The sequence below is a fragment of the Syzygium oleosum genome, unplaced genomic scaffold, assembly GCF_021117445.2.
Source record: "Syzygium oleosum isolate NSW1041296 unplaced genomic scaffold, Sole_v2.1 Sole_v2.24, whole genome shotgun sequence".
Lineage (NCBI taxonomy): Eukaryota > Viridiplantae > Streptophyta > Magnoliopsida > Myrtales > Myrtaceae > Syzygium > Syzygium oleosum.
This window is the reverse complement of record NW_026607508.1, coordinates 1,668,470-1,685,445: the sequence shown is the minus strand read 5'-3', so window position 1 is coordinate 1,685,445 and position 16,976 is coordinate 1,668,470. Positions and strand designations below refer to the sequence as shown.

Below are 16,976 nucleotides of genomic sequence, written 5' to 3'. Positions count from 1 at the left end.
CAGTCAATCCGGTTCCCGATTCCAAGGAAGGATTGGACCGACTACATATACCTTTTTTTATTTCTTCAAAAAAATTAGTAAAATGTTAATTAAATCCACATACAATACTTTTCCCTTATCGTCGCACCACGACTCTTTACTCATCTTCGCTTCCATCAATATGTTGAGATTTGTTACTCTTGTTGTAATGGGATAAAAATAAAAAAAGTAACCAATTCCAATGGATCGGACCGGTCCCCGGTTCTCAAAATTGGGAATCGAGAACTGATCACCCCTATTTCAAAGCCACAGCACTCCACCAGGGCAATTGAATGTTTTCCAATCAAGTCAGAATTGAATGAAATCTCTAATAAAATGTAAATTCATCAACTAAATCGCACCGTAAACTAAAGACTTTCCCTATCTTGTCAAGTAGTACATTGCATATGTGTTTGCATAAGCTTCAAAAAGATAAAACATTCTCAAAAGATATCGAAGTCGAAACTTCTATGGTTTCCTCGATTTTCAAATGCAGAGAATATTGAGGGGCGGGGGCAAAAAAATGAAAACAAAAAGAAAAGACCATAAGACCGCAATTTAGTTCAGGAACTGTACAGACAACAATATTGTACATCATTGGTGTTATCCTTAGTGAAACTCCGCAATCTCAAAAACCCTGGCAGTTCCATCTATAGAAACAGAAACAAGGAACTCGCCATTAGCAGACAACGACAGGGACTGAACAGGTTCGGAATGCCCGTGAAATGTTCTTACGCAATCACCAGAAAGGCTATCCCACACTCGTACTCTGCCATCGACACAACCGGTAGCCAAAAATCTTGATGCACCAACCCATGTCAAGCAAGTCAGCCCATCCTGGAGATAATCCCAAACAAGCCCCAAGTCCATCACAATGAAGCAACACAAATTTTAAGCGCAGCAGACAGCTATATGACAATCCAATCTATTTGAAAAGATTTAATCAGTAAAGTTGAATGGGAAACATGAGCAATCACCTCGTGATCACAGGTGGCACGGGGAGAAGAATGCTGGAGATCCCATATAATAAGCTTCTGATCCAAGCTTCCAGTCGCAGCCCACGGGGAGCTGCCATAGGAGTTTTGAAACCGTAAAAAAATTGCCGAATTTCATATAAAACAATTTCTAATAATCTCGTGAACATTTTTTTGTTTGAAGTGATTTAGATTTAAACATGAATTCCAGGAGGAGGAATATAAGCAAATACTTTTCTTTGATGAGAAAATAGTTGAGCATTCACTTGCTTAAATGCTTAAGCAAGTGACTCCATGTGGAATGTGTGATTATGGTAGAACCAACACCTCACATTTCACTTGCCTTCCCACATTATTTTGACCGCCATAACAACAAATCAATGCTCTAAGCAACTATACTACTTATTTTGGTTCAAAAAACGCTGCATTTTCCTTCTTTATGCTCTCCTCATGCATTTATCTACAAAGTTTTATATATTGTCATTCACAAGAAAGAAAATGTGCACGTGTGCCCTTCGATCAAATTGGTCGTCCATTTTCATTATCATATACAACATAAAATGACTTTAATTAATTTACCATCCTCTATCACATCACACCTACTTTGGCCCCGTTTGGTTCAGCTTTGGGAAGGGGCTTTCGGGCTCGAAAGCCCCTTCCCAAAATGCTGAATTTGGAGAACGGAAAGCCGAAAGTTAGCATTTGGGATACTGAAAGCTCAAAGCTGGTCCGGACCAGCTTTGGGCTTTCAGCATTTGAGCCTATTTTTCCCTTCCCAAATTGCCCTCACTCAAATTTCTTTATTCCGGTTTTGCCCCTGTTACTGTTCATCTTCTTCACGGCGAGGGTGGCCGGCGAGGGCGGATCTGGCCGGCGAGGTCGCCTGACCTAGGCGACGGCCGCCTGGGGTCGGGCGACCGCCCAGGCGCCGTCGCCTGGGTTGCGCGACCTCCGCGACGTCGGCTGGGTCGCGACCCGGCGACGGTCGCCTGAGGTCGTGCGACCCCGTGCGACGGTCGGCCGGGTCGCGCGACCTCGGGCTGCCGTCGGCCGGGTCGCGCGACCTCGGGCTGCCGTCGCCCGGGTCGCGCGACCCGGGCGGCCGTCGCCCGAGGTCGCAGCGACCCGGCGGCCGTCGCTCAGGGTCAGCGCGACCGGGCGGCCGTCCGCCGGAATCGCGCGACCCGGGATCGGCTGCCGCTCGCCCGAGGTCGCGCGGCCCGGCCGGACGTCGCTCGAGGTCGCGCGACCGGCCCGACGTCCGCTGAGTCGCGCGACCCAGGCGACGGCGCTTGGGCGGTCGCCCAACCCCAGGCAGCCGTCGCCTGGGTCGGGCGACCTCGCTGGCGCTTCGCCGGCCACCCTCGCCGGCCAGATCTACCCTCGCCGGCCACCCTCGCCGGTGAAGAAGATGAACAGTAATAGGGGCAAAACTGGAATATTAAAACTAAAAATTGCCAAAGTTCTTTGCAAAAAAAAATTTACCAAACACTACTTAGGCCAAAGTAGCTTCACAAATTTTTTTTTACCAAACACTACTTACATTTCTCCAAGTGACTTTCACCTAAAGGTATTTGCATTCCCCCAAGTTGCATTTGAAAAGCCGAACCAAACGGGCCATTTCACTACCTTCTTCAAAGGCAAACTCCTTGCATTATTTTATATCTATGCTATGATCTCATGCTTCCAGTTTGTGCTTATTTTTTATTGCCCAATAAGCATTTTCAATTATTAGAACATCGAATGGGAATGATTATTAGAGTAATACCTCTCAGAAGTTATTTCCAGCCTTTACGTAAATCTTCCATTTACATTTCTCTGAGCTTGTCTTTTATACTAGATAAGTGTTTAGCTTAACGTCTCTATCATAGTCTAATTTACAAACAGCATGGGATCCACCGACACCATTGAGCTCTAGATATTATCGTGAAGACCATGACTAGCAGATATAGATCTATTCTCATAATCTATGTTTAAGTAAAATAATTTGTTAAACAGGTGATACCTCGGTGCCAGTCCCACACATTCGACAGAATCTGCGTGAGCATCCAGAGAACTCACAACCTGTTGAAATCAGCAGCATAAATGTCATCAGACAACAAGTGCACTAAAAATTTAGCCACAGCATAAGCAGCAATAGAACCTAACCATGTGCATTCGTAAGGGAGAAGACATGATGCATGGAAATAACTAACTGAGTAACAAGCTATTTCATCACAAGAACAAATAAGTTGTCTGAGATGAGCGATCATGAGTAAAATTCTTCAGAAGACTGAGTTAACAAATCTAAAACCGCAATATCAAATTTAAATTCAAAACTTCATCCATGCTGCCATCGCATTCCATCCTGATTGTATTAAAATATAATGACTTATTTTTACAGAACCCTTCCAATCCCTCCCCATGATTCTACCAGAAGTAGTTCCCGTGATACTTAATTTTTCTCCTACTTTTTCATTGACACCAATGCATGCTTCAAGATAGAAAATCCCTCCCCGTGATTCTACCAGAGTAGTTCCTGTGATACTTAATTTTTCTCCTACTTTTTCATTGACACCAATGCATGCTTCAAGATAGAAAGAAGAAGAAGAAAAGAAGTAACATCCAACCCTTCCACTTGATATATTGACAATGCGAACAGATCCATCTTTGGCACCAGTAATAGCAAGACTTGAATCAGAGCTTATTGCCATGCTTGTTAGTCCTTCAGCATGATATGGATGACCTGAAGAGAGCACATTAGATGTCAAGTATTTTAGATGGAATAGTAAAGGCTCCACACAACTGTCTCACCTCAGATACAACATCTTTGAAATATAGATATTACTTGTTTCCACTGCAAGTGCTTTTTGCTGATATAGAAAATTCTTGTCGTTATGTAAGGAAGAATATAATGATTCTATGAAAACAGGGAGGAAGAGAAACCATATAGATTGGGATTATTGTTAGTCCACTGTCAATTAGAAAAAGATTTTTACAAACTCACCATTGGATAAGTGACAAGTGTGTTTGGAGTTAGTTTCATGACCGAAATTCTTCCACATGTCAAAAATCTGATGGTGAGTGTAAATTATCATTTATCTATGGAGTTTGTATGGGCATGATATTGATGTTATCTCCCTCCACCGATTACTAAAAGTTTTTAGATCGAACTTTCCAACATAGTATCGGAGCCAGGTTCCACCTCAATTTATGCCACACGTGTGGGCCCCCATTCATCAATTTCACTTGCCGTTCTCAGTCCGGTTTCCATGTGAGAGGGCATTTTAAATTATCTCACATCGCTTGTCAATGAGATTTATATAGGCCTAATATTCATGTTATGTCCCTCCACCTATTAGTTTCGGCTTTTGGTATGGACATTTTATCAATGATAATCTTAGATTGAGCTTCTTTCACTCAGATCTCATGCTAGGCTATAGCGTAATAATCCAACATGGTGCCATAAAGCTAATAAAATTGCTATCGAAGCAGAAAGAACTAGATGTCTCAAAATAGAGTTCTAAGGATCTTAAAAATCCAAGCAATTCTAGTGCGACAAGAGGTAAGAATAGGGCCCCTTATAACATCTCATTAAGTTGAATTTTTACCACATCTAGAAAAGTATTGACACATGTGATGCACATCTTTTACAAGAATGCAAGGCCTTTCTGGTTATGCAGTCGAGATACTATACCTCATCAACTTTTCTTCTCAATGAACACATTTTTCAAAACATTCTTTGATCAGATGGGAATGGTTAAAAACAAAAAATAGAAAGCATAATCAAGAAAAGTCATTTAACATCTCCTGGAACTCTAAGATATCACCTCACCAACACTTTCTTAGGACGCTACTTCGAAGCTGGTGAATCAACTGTTTTACCCTGTAAATAATACTTCAACAAACAAGATTAAGCAAGGGTTGAAGAATACCTTTTACAACATGAATGTTTTCCCCACTCTTGGGATTCCAAATTCTCAAAGTTGCATCATCCGAGCCAGTACAAATTGTCTTCCCTAGGCAAAGAGGAGGGCCATAGTGTTGATAATGATAAAAAAAAAACGCCTTTAGTAGCAGACAATAGCAAAGAGACTAGATCAGTACCATCAGGAGTAAAATCTCCACACGTGACGCTGTTACCGTGCCCCGAAAACATATTCAAGTAGGCCATCTTGTCAGCATTCCACATCCAAACAGTGGAATCCTCCGAACCTGCTAATATTAAGTGTCCCTTGGGATGCCACCTGATCCACTGAGTAATCACACAGCTCATCACCAACCTTTCTGGGAAAATGAAATGTCAAGGCAGCAAAATCTCATCAATTCAAATTTTCACCTCTATGCCCCCTCCGGGTCCATCAAGGGTGCCTTTAAGATTTCCAGATGGAACATCCCAAATCTGTATAACTCCATCAAGGCTTCCAGATCCAAGCAGCTGCCCATCCAGACTAAACGCTAAACAAGAGACGGAATCCTTATGACCTGCAGGAATTCTAGAAGATTAGGGTCTTGTAGCAAACATATTTGTGCCTGCATGAGCATAAATAACTAGTAAATTATCAACAATATGGGTCTCTATTCGATAGGAAGGAACTAGTGGCTACATGCACATGCCTTGGAGCTCAACTGCCCAATCTCCATGACCTATCCTCCACAGAAACCCTTTATCATCTCCACCCCCAGTTGCCACCAGTGTTGCATCTGTGGGACTGCAAGCAACAGTGTAGAGTTCACCTGCATATGAGGAAGAGAATAGACAAGTCAGAAAAAACTTCTATAAGACATGGCATGCTTCTTGAACTGAGTATCTCCGTGAACGCTGATCTGTAAAATGCAAATAAACAAATTTGTCTATTCACAAAAAGCTGACATTTCAGATTACACAGTCAATGGTCCAAATAATTTCTATCACAACCACAATAAAGAACTAAATGGTTGTCATTCAATTTTCCGATTAGTTTCTTGATACAATAAGAACTAAATGGTAAAAGAACAACTCAATCCCCTTTAGCAGTGAATTAACAGCTGGCATCTATTTGAACAAGAAAGGGTGATAAAACCTAATAAGATCATTCAAGATTTCCACTCCAACATGGCAGGACAGTTTTATCAGACCAGTCTGCTACATCAGTCCCCTCAAGCAGTAAGGCTTTCTCAAAGACTTTGAACCAACCGCACAAATTAATTCTGCTTTTGTTCTAGAACACCCAATGAAGACTTGAGGTGGATGTTGACTAGAACCTCCATCAATGCCGTTTGTAATTACAATATAACTCTCAATCATGATCATAATGCATGACTACTTAACAGAGGGATCAATTGTTTCACTAAGAATTTGCACTTGCACTGATGAACCCCCTTAGCATATACAAAAAGCACTAGTACTTTATTCCCTCGTCTCAATTGATTAACCCATTCTGCAATTCAGATTAGTCGTCTGAATGTCATTGGAACAAAAACTGCAGCTTCTTGTACACAGAGAGCAGATATTCCTTATCTAGATTGCCAGTTGCGTTCTTACCGATTCATAGATAGCTATAATGGTTTAATCAGCTGAAAGACAAACACCAGCCACAAACATACAATCTACCACTCCCAATACAACCTGGACTAGATGATACCCATGTCCAGCAGGATTTTAAGCATAGAAAATTGTCGCTCGCAAACGAACAAGAACAAAAAAGTTACCAGTATGGCCTGTGAATATGTGCAAAGAGTCATCCGCTTCCTCTGAAATTAAAAGACAGAGACGATCAGCCGTTAAAAAACCGACAGTAAAATCGACCATAAACTTCCAATTTAGACTGCACAAAGGCCGCTGAATTCGCCCACTCGTGATAACCCCTAAACCCAATGAATTCACTAAACCCCAGCCAAACAAAAACGAAGAAAAACTATTGCATTAGTCTTACCAGCCTCGTCTGCCTCATCGTCGGCGTCGGGAAGATCTGCAAAACACAATCGAGGAGTCAGAGAAACGAAGGAGACAGAACATCTACCAGACCCATGAACAGAATCAAATGAGGATGGACCCAAGTAAAGAAATTGAAAGACACCCTCGTCACCCTTTCGTGCGTAGAGACGATCAGACTGAGCTGCGTGCGTGTATCGAAACCTTTCTGAGGCAATTTAGAAGCCAGAGCGATGATGATGATGAAGAAGAAATGAAGAAGAAACCTTCGTCGTCGACGGTGACTTCGTGGATGATGTCGGAGTCGTCGAGGAAGACCTCGCCCTCGTCGGAGTCGTCGCCGCCGCCGTCGTGGTGGGCTTGCGAGCTGCTCATCGTGCCGTCCTCCGGCGTGGTTATCGCGAACGGCGGCGCTCGAAGCTTTTTTAGGTCAGTGAGGCCACCTGGTTGACACTCCGACCACAATTAACGTTAACGTTTTCCCGTTCAAAAACGTCCTTAAAAAGGAAAATGAATTAATTACACATCTCACTTGTCAAGAAAAATTACACAAATGATTCTTAAATTTTGATCTCATATACAATGTCGTTCCTAAATTTATGATTTATTTAATGCGATCCAATAATTTTAGCTTAATATACAATATCATTTATAAACTTTTAACTTGAACTTTTGATACGTATTCAATTTAGTCCCTAAATTGTATGGCAACATTCTATGTCATCCTTGAATTTAAAAAAAATATCGAGTGCTTGATTGTAAAGTGGGGAAAAATTCATGTATTTTCAATGTAATTACCCCTATAGATAACTATCGTTAACTTAAATCAAATATACCAATATAAGTCACTTTTGTGATTAGGTTGATAGACCAATCTAATAAAATTAATTCGAGTTTGAACGGATTGAAGTTGAATATGAATTATTTTATCCATCGCGTTAAGTCGACAAAATTACGATGAATAATTTCTATGTCTAACATGAATTAAAATATGCTAATTTCAGGAAAGATTACATTTTAAAAAAGGGAATATCACAAAAAATCTTAAATCGGTACACTTGTAATAAATTTACCTAAAGTTAATTTTTTGATCACTAAAAATCTCAAACTTGTACATTTATAACAAATTTACCTTTCGTTAGTTTTTACAAATTGCCGAGTTGGATGATACATTACGGTTAACAAGTGTACCGATTTATAGTTTTACCCCTTTTATTTTTCGTAAATTTACAAATTTATGATTTTTCGTGGCATTGACCTAATTTAACAGATAATACATTTGTCACCGGTATATCAGTTTTGAATTTTTTATTATCAAAAAATTATCATGAGTATATTAATTTTGAATTTTTGATAATTTAAAAATTAATTTAAAATAAATTTATCATAAATATATCATATTGTAATTTTTCTTGATATTAACCTTAAAAAAAAGTTTTTAATTTATTTTTTAACCAAAGCCGCCTTTTAAATTTGCTTTAACTTTCCTCACTCCGTTCCCTAAAAAAAAAAAAAAAACCCCAGCCGAAGAAGAAAAACGCGCGCACGGAGAGATCTCCAAGAGCAGAGCAGCAACCGCACAGAGATGGTGAAATTCCTCAAGCCCGGGAAGGCCGTGGTGGTGCTCCAGGGCCGCTACGCCGGCCGGAAGGCCGTCATCGTCCGCAACTTCGACGACGGCACCAGGGACCGCCCCTACGCCCACTGCCTCGTCGCCGGCATCAAGAAGTACCCCAGCAAGGTCGTCAGGAAGGACTCCGCCAAGAAGGCCGCCAAGAAGTCCCGGGTGAAGGCCTTCGTGAAGCTCGTCAACTACCGCCACCTGATGCCCACCCGCTACACCCTCGACGTCGACCTCAAGGACGCCGTCGCCCCCGACTCCCTCCAGAGCAAGGACAAGAGGGTCACCGCCGCCAAGGAGGCCAAGAAGCGGCTCGAGGAGAGGTTCAAGACCGGCAAGAACAGGTGGTTCTTCACCAAGCTCAGGTTCTGATTTTCGGGTCCGTTTGCGAATTGGGTGTTCGTCGTGTTAGGGCAAGATTGGATTTTTTTTATCCTTTTGTTGTCGATACGTGGATTGAGCGAACGATGAATGAGAGGCGAGCCTGGATTGGGCTTGTATTGGTTAATTTGGAGCTTGAACACCTCATTCAATTTTGAAATGTGTTACTACTGTTAATGTTTCAGCGTTGGATCTGTTTCGGGTTGGTTATGTTTTTCTTTGCTTTGACAGTTCTATTCTGTGTGGTAGTGCTTTGACTCGGTAGAGGAGTGAAATCGATATACGCGTTGCCGGTATTTGTTCGACTGTTTAAGTTGTGTGGAATCGAGCTTGTCATGGTTACAAGTGAATTTGGAGTTTCTGGCATTATCATTCAGTCTGTCGATTCGTTTATTCTTTAGGCTACTCGGGTTAATGGGGTTGGAGGAGGGATTTTTTTGCATAAGTATGCTATTGTTCTATACAATGTCTGCTTTCACCCAATGATGCTTGATCAGGTATGATCAGGGTGATGTGGTACATTCTAATTTATTAATTTGTGATTGAACGCCGTCCTTTTTAAAGGAATTTGAGTTGTTTCCTGGGGAGATGGCCAATACCAAAGAGGGAACAGAGTCGTTCATTTCTTGGCCTTGATTTTCTCTATTTGCATAATGACTTGCCCATATGAATTGCAGAGTTAGAAGTTTGATTCTAGAGAGTGTGCTTTGAAGCTGTCTTTCGTGTTATCTTAATTATTCTGAATCTTGATTTGTGCTTGTGATAGCAATATCAAAGCCAGCCAACATGAAATTAATGAAGTCGTTGGTACTTTTGTTAGTCGCTGTATGTCGTGTCAGTCCTTGTTGTCAATATCAGGTCAAATTCTTAGTCGCTAGGATTATGGTTCTAATCAGTATACTTGTGCTTCGTTGAGTAATGCGATTGATTGCTGACTGTAACATAGCCATAGTCTCAGTCATGTGCTTATTCACACTAGTAATCATCATCATTTATATTGAAAAAAAAGATCATCAGCGTTTATCGTCATTGCGATTTCGTGTTGGGCTTCACTGTTTGGTCGTCGCAAGATCACAGGTTTAGATCCTACTCTGCTTTTTTGGAACTTGAAAAATGAATCATGAGTGTCTCTACGAGTGGCTGATCCAATCGCATGGTTGTTTTCCTATACCTTCCTCTTGCTTTGTCTTTCTGGTGTGCTGTCATGCTATCTCAAGGCAATGAATACAGAGTTAGATGATGATGGTTCGCACACGGAAGTTTTCGGGCGATGTCCACTTTCTTTATGTCCCATCGAGGGTTTCTCTCTCTCTGGAGCGTGCGCTCTCTGCTGGTGGTGGCACAGAACACACACACAACAGTAACAATGACAATTCAAGCATTATGCCAATGCTTGGGGTCGACTCAGCTGTTGATTATGTATGTTGGGATGAACTCCATTACAGGTCCAATATGAGTTTGCTTTATCACAGAGTAGTTTGGCAATCAGGACAAGTTCACTCCTGAGATAGGAGTTGTCTTTCGTATCCTAGAGTGCAACTTCCATTTGTTCAAAGCATAAAAAAACTGTCAATTTTGATCGATCTTGTCCTACTCATCTGATCCTGGGTTAAACTACATTTGTCCTACCATTTCTTTACATTTGCTCTGGCATTGTGAGACAAAGTGCCAATATTCCTTTGGCAGTTGAAAGTTCATCCTATTGATGTTTCAGGATTTCAATCCTTGAAGATCAAAAATTGCAAAATGTCTTATCGTTCAAGACGTTGGATATACTTCATATGGGTAGGATATCATGTGGGTATGAGTCATTAAATTTGTCGTACTCAGTCGTAACTCTATGTCTGTCTGCCTTCATATATAATTTGGTGGAAGTCCCGTACTTTTGAATGGTTCATGCACATTCACGCGGATCTTTTTCTTTGTAATAAATTATTTCAGTAATCTAATCTAAATCTAAAGTTATGAAGAGCATATAATAAAAGAAGCAATTTTTTTTATTGAAAAAAACCTGAAGCGATTTTACCCACTTTTTTTTGTGACTACTTACTTTATCCACCAACTTCATCTACTTCCCCGAAACAATTACATAAGAAACGGATGATCTCATTTTATGTTAAAACCATCAACTTCGCCAATTTCCTCTAGTGGCTATAAATATTTCTTTCCCTACATGACGATCTCGCTCCATGCGTTGCCTCTAGTTAATAATTACGAGAAAAATTGCAAAATAAAAAATATTAGCTAGCATGATTCGTGATCTTCGATTTGGAGGGCAGGTAATTGTGACATTCCGAATTTTGGCCCATTTTTGGGATTTATAAAACGTATAATTCGTCAGTGCGCTTATAATAAAATCTCGCCCGGAACTGATCACTCCTGGGTTTTTTATTATTTTTATATTAGAGATTTCGCTAGAATCGCACTCGATCGAATTTGGCCGTTATTTAGAGCCCAAACTTTAGTGTCGAATTTCTCGGAGTTCCGCGACGAATTTAATTGGACGGTGTCGATATTATTGTGGCCAGCGTCGGTATTATCCGGAGTATGTGAAAAGTGGATTTTTGACCGGGTGCGGATTTGGACTGGTAGACCTCCCTCGTGGTGTGTTTTGGCATATTTTATTTTGGCCATTTTCCTATATTATTAATTAGGATTATAGGGGACCGTTAGATCGTTTTCGGGTTTGAACCGTGTCCGTTGGATCGCACTCGAGTGAGAGGTTTGACTTTGAGTCTCTCTCTCTCTCTCTCTCTCTCTCTCTCTCTCTCTCTCCTCCCTCTGCCGCGCTGAGCACGTCCCCTCCGCGCACGTCCCACCCCCTGCCATGCGCATGTTTCCCCTTCCCCATGCAACCACTCTCTCTCTCTCTCCTCTTCCCTTATTTCCCTTTTCTTTCTTCTTCTTCTTCTTCTTCTTCTTCTTCTTCTTCTTCTTCTTCTCCTTCTTCCTTCGCCCGACTGGTTTTGCTCCGCCGTGCCCTGCTCGTCGACCGCCGTTCGACCGACGTTCCGCCTCCGCCCGACGCCGCCCCACCAGCCGCCGATGCCGCCGTCCTCCTTGCGCCGTCGTCGCGCCGCCGTATCGCCCGGTAGCCCCGCCCGACTCTGCCTTCTCCTCCTCCCGAGCGCGTGAGCTCGGCTTGCCGCCGTTCTCACTGCTGCGAGCCGCCGCCGCGTCCTCTCAGCCGCCCGGCGTCGTCCGCTAACTGCATGGCCCGACTCGCCGTCGCCCGGCTTGTCCGGGCCGAGATCGCCGCGGCGCTGCCCACATCACGGCCCGGCCTTCTGCCGCTCCACTCACCGCTTCGCCGCATGAGCCGACCTCCATCTCTCCTCCCGGCTCGTCGCCGCCGCGTCACTAGTCCTTGTTGCCATTGCCGTCAGCCGTCGCTTGTGTGCCGCATGCACGCCTTGATCCGCCTCGATTAGCCAACCTCACTCTCTCTCTCCTCTCGCCGCCCAGGCCGAGCCTCCGCCCCTCACTGCGGCTCGTCGTAAGTCAGCTCGCCACCGTAGGTCCTTGTTGCCAGGATTATCGCGGAGTCGCGCCGCCGGTCGCCGCCTCGACCGCCAGCTAGCCACGGCCCGACCCAGCCCGGCCGGGCCGTGGCCGAGCGGCCCAGAGCCCGGCCGGGCCGTGGCCGAGCTCGCCCGGCGCGTGCCGTCCGGACCAGGCGCGTCGCCCATCCGACCGAGCACGTCGCCCGTCCGTTCGCCCGTGCGCCCGGCACGCCGCAGGGCCATCGCGCCCGCAGCGCCAGGCACGCCGATCGGCCATTGTGCCGCGTTGGCCGGCCACCGCGCCCTGTTGGCCGCGCTCGCGCCCGATCCCGTCGTTTCACCGGGCCATTTTGGGCCCGAGCCGACTTTTCCGGGCCAAACTTAGGTAAGTGACTTCCTAAACCCTACCTAGTACTTTGGGTATTTTTAGACTTGTTTAGGGTGAAATTTAGTACCGGCTTAGGAATTTAATTAGACGTGGGCTAATTAGACTGATTGTGCTTAATTGGTGAATTATTGTGGCGATAATTGTGTGGCTGATTTAGTGATTGACTGAGATAAATATGCCTGACTGAATTGTCGTGGCGCTTGTGGGTGAATTGGATTATTTGAATGTGCCGACATGAATGTCGAATCGGTGGATTGATGTGGGGAGTGTGAATTAAATTGGTCGTTATAGTGTGTCAGATTGACATTGGTGTGAGCTTGGTAATTTGATTGTGAAATGTACGATGTGTTAGATGATAGATTGTGTGGTGGTGCATGTGCATGAGAGAAATGTCCTGAGGCGTGGTTACGCGGGACTGAGCCCGGCTTGATCTGAGGGCTGCCAACCTGAGGCGTGGTTATGCGGGTGTAGCTAGAAAGGCAAGTAATGACCTGAGGCGTGGTTACGCGGGTCGAGAGAAATGTCCTGAGGCGTGGTTACGCGGGACTGAGCCCGGCTTGATCTGAGGGCTGCCAACCTGAGGTGTGGTTACGCGGGTGTGGCTAGAAAGGCAAGTGATGACCTGAGGCGTGGTTACGCGGGTCGAGAGAAATGTCCTGAGGCGTGGTTACGCGGGACTGAGCCCGGCTTGATCTGAGGGCTGCCAACCTGAGGCGTGGTTACGCGGGTGTGGCTAGAAAGGCAAGTGATGACCTGAGGCGTGGTTACGCGGGTCGAGAGAAATGTCTTGAGGCGTGGTTACGAGGGACTGAGCCCGGCTTGATCTGAGGGCTGCCAACTTGAGGCGTGGTTACGCGGGTGTGGCTAGAAAGGCAAGTAATGACCTGAGGCGTGGTTACGCGGATCGAGAGAAATGTCCTGAGGCGTGGTTACGCGGGACTGAACCCAGCTTGATCTGAGGGCTGACCTGAGGCGTGTTGACGCGGATTGTGTGAAAGGACTTGGGAGGTCATGGAAAGTTGCTCGGCCATGCATGCGAATTGAGTGTGATTGAATTGACTGGTTGAATTAGTTGGAGTGATTGAGTGAAAGCGTGGTTGGTGTTTGAGCGATTTGTGATGTGTTATTTAATTACTATTATTGCCTTATCACGTGACGGCTAACGTGTAGAGTTGGCATGGACTTGATGGCGAGGTAAGTACAATGATGCGAATTTTATATGTTATGGGGTAGATTGCATGTATGACTTGTCTGGGTACGCATTGGCCTACGTGGGGTTTAGGGGGTTGCTTATTGAGACTCGTTCTCACGGTTATTATATAACCATTTCAGATCCGCGACCGTAATCGATTCGGAGACGCCGCCGGAGCACCACAGGGATTGAAGAATAGATCATTTACCCTGTCCTTTGAGTACCTTTTGTAGAGGAGATAAGCTTGTCAACCACCGCCCCCTTTTGAAAACTGTGGTTCTAAATTGGTAGCCCGAGTTATCATTTTGTATAGTGACTACTTTATGATGGTATGCAATTATTGTTTCGTACTATCCCTTTGTCATTGTTTATTGTCTGGGTTAATTAGTTTCGCTTCCGCTTGCCTTTATTGTTGGGTGTTTCGTTTGGGTCGGCGACGCGTCTGGGGCGTCGCGTTCAATGATCGACCATCGAGGATGACCGCGCGCTCGTAGGGTGCGGGGCGTGACATCCCTGTTGATTTGGTATCAGAGCAAGGTCAGCTCGATCCAAGTGGTCGAAACCTGGAGTGATAAGGAGCGATGACTTTGGGGTAGTCAGTTAGGGAGTCTTGTGTGTCATGCGTATCCCAGACTATATGATTGTGATTGCTGAGTGGTTTTTATGCAATATTATGTGAGGTGCAGGTGCGTCAGGACTTGAGGTAAGTGCACGAACTCTGTTGGTTGTGATTGGGTGTTGTTGTGGTTGGCTGCCTGCTTAATGAAATGTGTTGTGATGCACTGCCTAGGGCTTAGACTGGTATAGTTGGCCTAGGTTTCTAATTCCTGCGTGGAATTTAGCAGGTGAGCCTTGTGAGGACTGGTAAGATGAGCGGTCGAGGTCGAGGTAGAGGTCGAGGTAGAGGTCGAGGTCGAGGTCGTATAGCCCCGCAAGCTGGAGTTGTGGGGGATCCTAGATTGGATGAAGTGTGGAGGGTACTTGAGGAAGCAGGATTATTATCGGGTAGACAGACAGGAGAAAGGAGCGCGACTGTCGCTGCTGCAGCTGCCAGTGAGATCATAGGGAATAATGGAAATCAGGGGAATAATGTGATTAGTGGAAATCCGGGTTTAGTGTGAGTAAATGCGAACAGGCCGATGTCCAAGCTAGTTGAGCAATTTCTGAGGTTGAAACCCTCGAAGTTTGATGGGAGAGGCGACCCCGAGGCTGCACCGAGATGGGTAGAAGAGCTAGAGAAAGCTTTTGAGGTGCTGGGGTGTACTGAGGAAGAAAAAGTGACGCTAGCAGTCTATCAGCTTCAAAATAATGCAAGTGATTGGTGGAGGGCCACCAGAGGTCAAGTATTCCCCGCTGGTATTGCCCCGAATTGGATTGTCTTCACTGAGACCTTCAACGGCAAGTATTTCTCGGAAAGTGCCCAAGAACAGAAATTGGCTGAATTTATGGGGCTCCGCCAAGGTCAGAGATCGGTGGATCAGTATGAGGCCGAGTTCGCAAGACTGTCCAAATTTGCCCCCAGGATGGTGGAGGACTCGATGGACAAAGCTAGGAGGTTCCGGGATGGGCTGAAGCCGGACCTTCGCAGTCAGATGATCTCGTTGAACTTGAGAGGCTACAATGAGATATATGAAAGGGCTCAGGCAATTGAGCGAGATCAGACGGATCGAGCTGCCGCTTCTGGATCGCGGTATGCCCCGGCTAGGGACAACCGTCAACTGGGGAAGGGACCCATGACGGGAAATAGTCGCTTCGTTCCGCCCGCTCGAAGGAATATCGGGAAGCCAAACCGTTACCAGAACGCCCCGTGTAGGTTGTGTGGTGGAAAACACGGGAATGGACCTTGCCCAAATAGGGGCGGAGCATGTTTTACATGTGGTGGAAGGGGCCACCAGATGAGAGAATGTCCAAACAACAAGCAGGCCGAGTCACCTGCACTTCTACCGCCGCCGCCGCCGCCCCGGAATGGAAATCAAATTAGAGCTATCCAGCCGGCCAATCAGAATCGGCCGCCGGCCCAAGGACGGGTATATGCAATGGCAAGGAGGGAGGCTCAGGACGCGCCTGGCGTGGTCACAGGTACGGTCTCTCTCTGTGATCATGCTGCTTATGCCTTATTTGATCCGGGGGCGTCGCACTCATTTATATCTGAGCAGTTCGTTGAATTATCTGGGATTGAGCCAAAATTGCTTGATGTTATGCTGTGTGTGACTACTCCGCTGAATGATAAAGTGCTGATTACGTTTGGGTGTCCCGATTGTAAAATAGTGATTGGCGATAGATAAGGAAGGATAGATTTGACGATATTATGTATGCATGACTTCGATGTGATTGTCGGTATAGACTGGCTAGTCAAACAGAGAGCTGTTATGGACTGTAGTAGCAGGGTGATCCAGTTTAATCCGGCTGGACATCCTAGATTTGAGTTTGTGGGAAACCGAGGAGGAACCTCGATCCCCTGGATTTCGTCGCTCGAGGTAACAAAGCTGTTGGATGAAGGGTGCCAAGGATTTCTGGCAAATGTAATCGATTCGACGGCTGGAGAGCCGAGGCTAGAAGGCATAGCCGTGGTGTACAACTTTCCCGATGTCTTTCCTCAGGAATTGCCGGGATTGCCACCTAATAGAGAAGTGGAGTTCGCGATTGAGTTAGCCCTAGGGACGGAACCGATCTCGAAAGCGCCTTATAGGATGTCACTGTCGGAATTGAAGGAATTAAAAGTCCAAATGCAAGAGTTGTTGGACAAAGGCTTCATTCGCCCTAGTGCGTCTCCATGGGGAGCGCCAGTATTATTCGTAAGGAAAAAGGATGGATCATTGAGATTGTGCATTGACTACAGACAACTGAACCAGGTGACCATTAAGAATAAGTACCCGTTGCCAAGGATTGATGACCTATTTGATCAGTTGCAAGGGGCGTCAGTGTTTTCAAAAATCGATCTGAGGACTGGCTATCACCAATTGAGGATCAAGAAGGAGGACGTGCCGAAGTCGGCATTTAGGACGA

The 16,976-nt window shown here is 45.1% G+C and overlaps 2 protein-coding genes across 3 annotated transcripts; one reads left to right on the top strand and one right to left on the bottom strand.

Moving 5' to 3' along the window:
• Positions 1-382: 382 nt before the first annotated feature.
• Positions 383-7,367, bottom strand: LOC115665560 (uncharacterized). Of its 2 annotated transcripts, XM_056302647.1 has the most exons (12): positions 7,152-7,367; positions 6,887-6,922; positions 6,663-6,704; positions 5,589-5,708; positions 5,311-5,456; positions 5,079-5,226; positions 4,907-4,990; positions 3,602-3,717; positions 2,998-3,056; positions 996-1,086; positions 787-855; positions 383-668 (listed from the first exon to the last, which is right to left on the bottom strand). In XM_056302647.1, exons 1-12 carry the CDS (start codon positions 7,258-7,260, stop codon positions 582-584), a joined length of 1,107 nt encoding a protein of 368 aa, XP_056158622.1. In that variant the 5' UTR covers positions 7,261-7,367; the 3' UTR covers positions 383-581. The 2 variants fall into 2 exon arrangements, with proteins under 2 accessions (XP_056158622.1, XP_056158621.1); XM_056302646.1 differs by having other exon boundaries at positions 383-855; positions 7,152-7,366.
• A 1,028-nt stretch (positions 7,368-8,395) lies between these two features.
• On the top strand, positions 8,396-9,115 carry LOC115665561 (60S ribosomal protein L27-like). Its single transcript, XM_030587424.2, has one exon. The coding sequence runs from the start codon at positions 8,471-8,473 to the stop codon at positions 8,876-8,878; it is 408 nt and encodes a 135-aa protein (XP_030443284.1). The 5' UTR covers positions 8,396-8,470; the 3' UTR covers positions 8,879-9,115.
• The last annotated feature ends 7,861 nt before the right edge of the window (positions 9,116-16,976 follow it).

What these genes read in the sequence shown, in the direction of transcription:
- LOC115665560 (XM_056302646.1), bottom strand. Translation starts at nt 7,260, where the DNA reads ATGAGCAGCTCGCAAGCCCACCACGACGGCGGCGGCGACGACTCCGAC. An exon ending in CATATTCACAGGCCATACTG is followed by an intron (nt 5,709 to 6,662) that starts GTAACTTTTTTG and finishes CCTCATATGCAG; the next exon opens with GTGAACTCTACACTGTTGCT. An exon ending in TCAATATATCAAGTGGAAGG is followed by an intron (nt 3,057 to 3,601) that starts GTTGGATGTTAC and finishes TGATTTCAACAG; the next exon opens with GTTGTGAGTTCTCTGGATGC.
- LOC115665561 (XM_030587424.2), top strand. Translation starts at nt 8,471, where the DNA reads ATGGTGAAATTCCTCAAGCCCGGGAAGGCCGTGGTGGTGCTCCAGGGC.